Below are 7027 nucleotides of genomic sequence, written 5' to 3'. Positions count from 1 at the left end.
TTGATAGGAATTGTTCAGAGCTTGGGTTTAGCAACAAAGGAAAGGGGATGCATGTGTTGTTTTATTTTGTTCTCAAACCGGGCAATGGAACTTACCAGACTCAAACCATTATACATGCTTCTGGGAAACGACAGAAGAGTTAACATCTCATGTCTGCCATCAGTGAAGGACCCCAAAAACCACCAAAGTCGGTGGCTCTCCACAAGTGCACCGCTGTGAAACGCTGCACAGCAACAAGCAGCTCGAGCACATATGATCACTTCCCACCGCTTCTCATATGATTTCCTCTTCTTTTTTTTACAGTAACATGATAGCAGACATGGCTTTCCGCATGGTGCCAGGGTCACTCAAAAACACATCATATGAGACTGTTCTGAGCTAATTATTGATTTTCCATTTGGCTGCGTTGATTACGCATGTGTGCAATCATCCCCAAATTAAAGATGACACATCCCCACGTCTTTCTGAATGAGTCAGTGGGTCAACTTAAATACTTAAAATAAACCCAAATGTTTAGAGCATTTGAAGCAAATATCTATTAACTAACTTTACACAATATTAGACTGAATAGTCCAGGTGAGTACTTACAGAGATAGATAGATAGATAAATAGATAGATAGATAGATAGATAGATATATTATTTCTTATGAGGTTTGTTCTTTGATTATGGAAACTAATGTATTTTCTACCTTATTTAATTTGATGTTAGCCTGATTTCCACTTGCCTTGTTGATGTGAAACCAAGCTTCTTCTAAACCAACAGGTTTCCCTCTCACCATAAAATTTGAAATCTGAGCTGTCCAATGATTTTGTCTCTCACTATGAGCTTTTGTTTTAGGATTAGGCTGCGTTAGAGCCAACCATTAGACATTCTGATTGATTGTTTGCCACTTTATGAGTGACTGTGAGTGGCAGGCACTGACAGGTGATTTGGAGCATTAGGTGTGATTTTTGTTTGATTCCCTCTGCTGGACAGTAGAGAGAACAACAGCAATCAAGATAATCATTCAAATAAAGTAAATCAATGCTGCATTTAAATTGTCAATCAAAAATCCACATAAATTCCAACAATCCTGATCATTTGAATATGATATTCCCCTAAACTTCTGACATGGTGACCCTTCAGTAAAAAGCATGGGACAGACTGGTTGGATATTGGAGTAAAGTGAGAAAGAAAATACATTGGACAGTACCCCTCAAACCCTGTCCTCTCCCATTAGACAGCTTCACATCGCCATGACAAGAAGTCATGCCAAAAATGATGCTGATTCAAAATGAGCCACTTGGTAACTGATGAAATGAGGGAAAATGTTATAATGTTGATTTAAACAAGACAATGTTCTGGTCATGGACGACGGATGAGGAGATAATGGACCACTAGACACAGATGTGTAGAATATTCCCACTTATCTTATCGGAGCAACACGCCCAGACTGAGAGAGGCACCACCACAAAGCATGCAGTTTGTTACTGAAACTGTGTCTCTGCAGAGGCTTCAAGTTAGTTTGTGGAAGCTTGATGTCTCATTTTGGTCATTTATGTCTCTGTATGGTTATATTGTATTTTTTTAAATCTTATTATGTTTTACAAGTTGTTTTTTTGCATCTCTGTGCTCCTTTTTATCATATTTAGGCCTGTTTTGGTCATTTTGTTCCATGTGGTCATAATTGTGCATCTTGGTTATTTTATGTCTGAAATTGTTCACTTTGTTTTATGTCATTATGCATGTCGTTGTGGACTTATATGAGTATATGAGAGGTGAATATCTCATATTGAGCATTTGAATCATTTTGGACCTTTTTTTCCCCATTTTTGCACAATTTACAGCCATTTGGTGTATCATTGAGCTCCTTTTATGTTTATATTGCAACACTTTTTGTATTTATGAAGCAGGATATTACACATTTTAGCATTGAACTCTGTCCCTTGTGGGACTTGAAAATGTCAGTAGATGCAAGCAGTTCACCATCATGTCACAATTTATTCATTATGCGTCTCTTTTTGAGATTCCTCTCCCCCTGGTTGGCCACATATTGATCTATCTGTGGTACCATTTTTATACATATAGGATATTTATTGTTTGTATTCAGTTTGTTAAAGCAATCTAAATAGTTCTAGACCACTGTATGTGAAAGAAAGACATTTTATAGACCAGCTAGACATATTCTCACATTGATCAACATGTTAGGTGGCCATTAGCCTTAGTCCTATTCTAATGTGATGGTTGTGAAAACGCTTTGGGCCTGAGATGTTTTCAGTGATATGACTAAATAAAGGTTGTATTGTCATAACAAATAGAACCACCGCACGTATTGTCAGTATGTTTTAATACATACTGTACTTCATCGTTTTGGTTATTATATGCAGTTATAAGACTTGACCAGCATGGGGCGCTGTGGTCGAATTCAGTTTCTTGCCGGAGGTGCGCAGAAACGTCGCACTCTCTGATTGGCCGGTGAAGACTGGGGTCAAACGGTATTGCGCATGCCCAAACTCCCTTTTACGGTTAGCGACTGAAATCTGTCAGCTCAGCGAAGCGTAGACTCCCCTAATACCCTCAAATATTTCTCAGCACAGTCTTCCTCTGGTCGGCGAGTGATATTTATTGCCATTTGAAGTTGCCAACAAATTGGGTTTCAAACTTTTTTAACGTGTGTTGCTGAAAGAAAGAGCAGAATGGCAAGCAGCTCGAAGCGGAAAGAAGAAAGTCATCTGCTGAATGGGGGAGTTAAACAGTCCACATGGAGCAAAGCCTTCTGCAGTAATGCTGTTTGGGAAGAGAAGGTCAGTCATTTGCTTGTGCTTTTAGTATATCATCTTGTTACTGCGCTTTCTGTTTGTTGCTCCAAAATTCTGAAAAATGTACTTTTTTATATTGTTTGGAATGGCAGCTGAAGCTAGCTGCCATGCTAAGGATTAATCCGATCTGATTGGGTTTGCTGACTGTCTAATCGAGAGAAATACCACTTTTCTGTCCCCGCGGTTTGGACTTGGTGCCAAACAGCGAGGATTTGTTTAAAACATTGGTCTTGATTAACCAATTGAATCCTAGAAATCAACTGATTTTGTTAAGCCAGCAGTCTAAAACCCAAATATTGTCAGGTCTTAGTTTTGTCATTGCCTGATATCGACTCATCACTTTGTGTCTCTTACCAACTTGAACTCAAACACTTGTCATTAATTTGCTACACTTAATGAGATCCGAGTCACCAAAGATGAACGTAATCCGCAGCGGTCACTGTCACAGGAGATGCTTTTTCAAAGGTGAGGAACAGCCAGTGTGTTGGGTTTATCTGCTGAAGGAGGCTGCTGTGAGTTGGATGTGTGCATGGTTGGTTGTTGCTGTGTTAGCCCTGTGATGGACTGGTTACCTGTGGTCTATCACCTGGGATACGCTTCAGCATCGATTGGCTGGAAATAAAATTGGAATAGGACCAAATGTGAACATGCCTCTCCATCACACATACATCTAAAAATGCACTTTCTATGTGAGAGACGTCACAATATTACAGAGAGGACGGATCTCATAATGTCCAACGATAAAAGCTAGAAGTGTGGCTGTGTTCAACTGTCAATGTTCACATCAACACAGTTCTAACAAACAGGTTTCTGTGTTTTCTTTCACAGGATGAGTTTTTAGATGTGATTTACTGGATCCGACAAATTATTGCAGTTATCCTCGGTGTGATATGGGGTGTTGCACCGCTGAAAGGATTTCTTGGAATAGCCATGTAGGTATCCTGTACAACCTGTCTTAATCCAGACATCTTTCCCTCAGCCTTATTACATTCGACTACATTAGAGAAAGACAGAAAAGTTAACATCTTCTTTGTTTTCCCCATTAGATTCTGCATCATCAACGCTGGTGTCCTGTATGTATACTTCAGCAGCTTTCAGCAGGTTGATGAAGAGGAGTATGGAGGCACGTGGGAGCTCACCAAAGAAGGCTTCATGACATCTTTTGCCCTGTTTCTGGTGGGAATGCTAGTATTTCAAGAAATGTATCAAGTTTCTGCAAAGTATTGCATCAGATACAGCTGTACCCGATGGAGATGATGAACAAACTGCACTAGCAATTTATGCTTACTTCAATTTGAAATGAAACAAGATCTCTGGTGTATATGTTTTACTTCTAATAAGGATTTTAATGGTTTCAATTAAATTACCTCAAATCAATTACCTGTTTTACCCATATGAAGGTTCGACAGAGCGCTTTACAATTAGCTTCTCTGATGTTCTAATCCCATATGTGCAGCGCTTTATTCTCCACAATAACACTGACAACTGGATGCTCTGTCAGTTGGAAGACAACCACTTTAGATCCCTGGATGATCCAGCTGTCTTTATTCTTGATATTAGTCTTCATGTTCAATAAGAGAGTAGAAATAAAGTTAATGAGCGTAGGCACATGACATGGAGCTAATGGTCTGGCCAGCATTTGCAGAGATTGTGTAGAAGCATCAGCTCAAAGGTGAAGCTTGTTCATTGTTTTGGTTGGGATTCATTATTCTGTACGGCTTTTCTTTTTTCATTGCTCTACAGTTGATCAGTTTTTTGTTGTTGTCTTAACACAGATTGAACACTATTGCTGCAAACTCATCTTGGAACAGTCTAGAATGTCTTTGTGGAGCATATGCATTGATTATTCGAGTGTAATTAGTCTTTTTGTTCTCCTTTCCAGGTGGTGTGGGTAATCTTTTACACAGCTCTACATTTTGACTGAATGGAATCCACAGGACGCTAGATACGAACATTTCCGTTGAAGCATATTGACAAGACGCAAGAACTTTATGGTTTGGGGGTGTTTGTGCTCCCTGCATACAGTATGACTTCTCATTGTGCAGTGCATCATGGGAATCGTAGTTTGCAAAACAAGATCCAGCAAGAACACGATGAGGAACATGCTCAAATACTGTACATCTCTCTAATTTGTTTGAGGCTTCCGTTTTTTTTTTAAAGGCATCTCCCATCATATTTCCGAAATGTTGTCCTTTCTCGTACAATGTTCGTCATTTCTGACAAGAAACACTAAACATGCACAAAGCTCAGACTGGTTGCAGTTCTACTGGCTTTTGGCACAGCACGTTGATGTCAAACAGAACTTAGTCAGCTTACTTTCATCCGTTTTCGAAGAGTGACACAAACGCAGACTTTACACTATAAAGATAGGATGAAGTGTGAAGATTCCCATCCCAGTTAATTGCACATGAGCGTGTCAGTTACCGATAAAGGGAAATGAGACAAAGTGTTGTTATCTAGTCCTTAGGATTCAGTCAGTCCACGAGTGTGACATGTCACCCTGTAACTTGAGGATGAAATGCTCTGTGTTGAATGTACAGAGTAATTCTGTAGTTTCACTCCTAAAGGACACATTTGAACAGTTAAGGGTGCCGTCTACTGTGCGAGTCTGCCGTTTCTGGTTTGTGTCCTTTTTCTTCGAGACATAATAAAAAAATATGACTTTTGTAGGTTTTTTTTTTTTTTTTGGCTCTGTAGATATAAACTGTTATTTTGTGTGATTCGTAAAAGGTCTCATGCCTAACACATGAAGATTGTAGCTAACCACAGCTGACATCTAACTCCTAACATCAGAACAAATGCTGGTTTTAAGAAACACACATCAGTCATTATGATGCCAATATTATTGATATGCTGTCACTTCAGCCAAAAATGAATAATTATCCAAGTAAAGAGGGAGGAGGCACGCATGTTGTGTGAAGATGCAAATGTTCGGACGGAAGCTAAACCTGAGTCTCTGTGCACTGCCATAATTTGCTTGTAGTACATCTACTGACTTTTATTAATGGCCTTAGTTAGTGAGGTAACCATTGACTTAAATTATTTCTCTCACAATTAGCTTCCAGATCAAAGTCTTGCCTGTTATTTTGGAATTAATTTAAACTCGTCTGTAAATTCTGTACAATGTCCTGTTCGTCAAAATCCACTTCGTATTTCGCCGATTTCTTTGTATTTATGTTATGTCTTGTTCGATGTAACATAATTCTCAGTATTTTATAGTGAAGAACTTTTAAAAACAGTTCTTGCAAAGTTATTGTAATGATACTGTTATATTCGATATGCAGCTGGTGTTTGAAAGGATTGTATTTTCTGATCAAATCTTTTGGGAATCATTAAACATTTGGGCTTCATTTAGCCTCCATTTTCAAAAAGAGCTTCTACTTTTTATTGAACTCCCGACAAATCGTAGATTTTGTTAAGTTGTTTGCTAGGGTCAAATTTAAGTCGTGAACCGTCTTTGCAACTAAACCCACTAACATGCTCCTGGCTGCTTTAAAGTGCTGCTTACCTAAGAGCAGAAAAATGTTTGACTATGCATGATTTCAGTGCTTCAGCTAAGCACCCGAGTACTGAGGAAAATAGACAATATAGTCACATTATGTGCTTTATGTGCTTTAGCATTGCTAAAGCACATAAAGGATGAGAAAGGAAAAGACCTGAGCATCTGAACACGTCTTTAATAAATATAAATAGATAACAGAAAAAAACAAGAGAAATAAGGATAATTAGAACTGCTGGGTATTTGAGAGACAAGAACTTCATTAAATCTTTAAGTTCTCATACTGAAAATTGATCAGAACAGGGAGATGTACTGTTGGTGACTTGGAAGAGACTGGGCTGGCTGACTTATTCCCTCATGAGTAGTTGAAGCGAGGCTGAATAAAACATAATCACCAGCGTGCTCTCCAAGTTTTGAATGAACCGGGATGATTTAAATTTTCCTGTTGAACCAAGATGAAAAGAAAACCAAAACAACTACAGCCAACTGAGTAAATTCATCAAAGAGTTGTGAAACAAGTGAAATCTTTCACATTGCAACTTGGTTCCTTAATAAAGTGACAGGAGGAGAAACTCATTTTGTTTGTGATTATGCCTGATATCAAATATCAAAATCTGTTCAAACTAGAATCCCACTGGCAAGAAGGACGTCACGGGTGATATGATGCACTACTGTGTGGGGAGAATTGAAATGTTGTTGCTGTTAATTTGGACTAACTATGTCAAATGA

General features: G+C 38.7%; 1 protein-coding gene across 1 annotated transcript; it reads left to right on the top strand.

The window, feature by feature from the left end:
- The first annotated feature begins 2478 nt into the window (after positions 1 to 2478).
- Positions 2479 to 6170, top strand: rab5if (RAB5 interacting factor). Its single transcript, XM_072367300.1, has 4 exons — positions 2479 to 2784; positions 3628 to 3731; positions 3846 to 3975; positions 4682 to 6170. Exons 1-4 carry the CDS (start codon positions 2677 to 2679, stop codon positions 4721 to 4723), a joined length of 384 nt encoding a protein of 127 aa, XP_072223401.1. The 5' UTR covers positions 2479 to 2676; the 3' UTR covers positions 4724 to 6170.
- Positions 6171 to 7027: the final 857 nt, after the last annotated feature.

Source organism: Leuresthes tenuis, unplaced genomic scaffold, assembly GCF_036924035.1.
Source record: "Leuresthes tenuis unplaced genomic scaffold, fLeuTen1.0.hap1 SCAF_16, whole genome shotgun sequence".
In the NCBI taxonomy this organism is placed as follows: Eukaryota; Metazoa; Chordata; class Actinopteri; order Atheriniformes; family Atherinopsidae; genus Leuresthes; species Leuresthes tenuis.
This window is presented reverse-complemented; position numbering and strand designations above follow the sequence as displayed.

Bases quoted from the DNA above. Each gene is read 5' to 3' on its own strand.
- rab5if (XM_072367300.1), top strand. From the start codon at position 2,677: ATGGCAAGCAGCTCGAAGCGGAAAGAAGAAAGTCATCTGCTGAATGGG. The intron at 3,732-3,845 runs GTAGGTATCCTG...TTTCCCCATTAG, and splicing joins GGATTTCTTGGAATAGCCAT to ATTCTGCATCATCAACGCTG. The intron at 3,976-4,681 runs GTGGGAATGCTA...TCTCCTTTCCAG, and splicing joins CATCTTTTGCCCTGTTTCTG to GTGGTGTGGGTAATCTTTTA.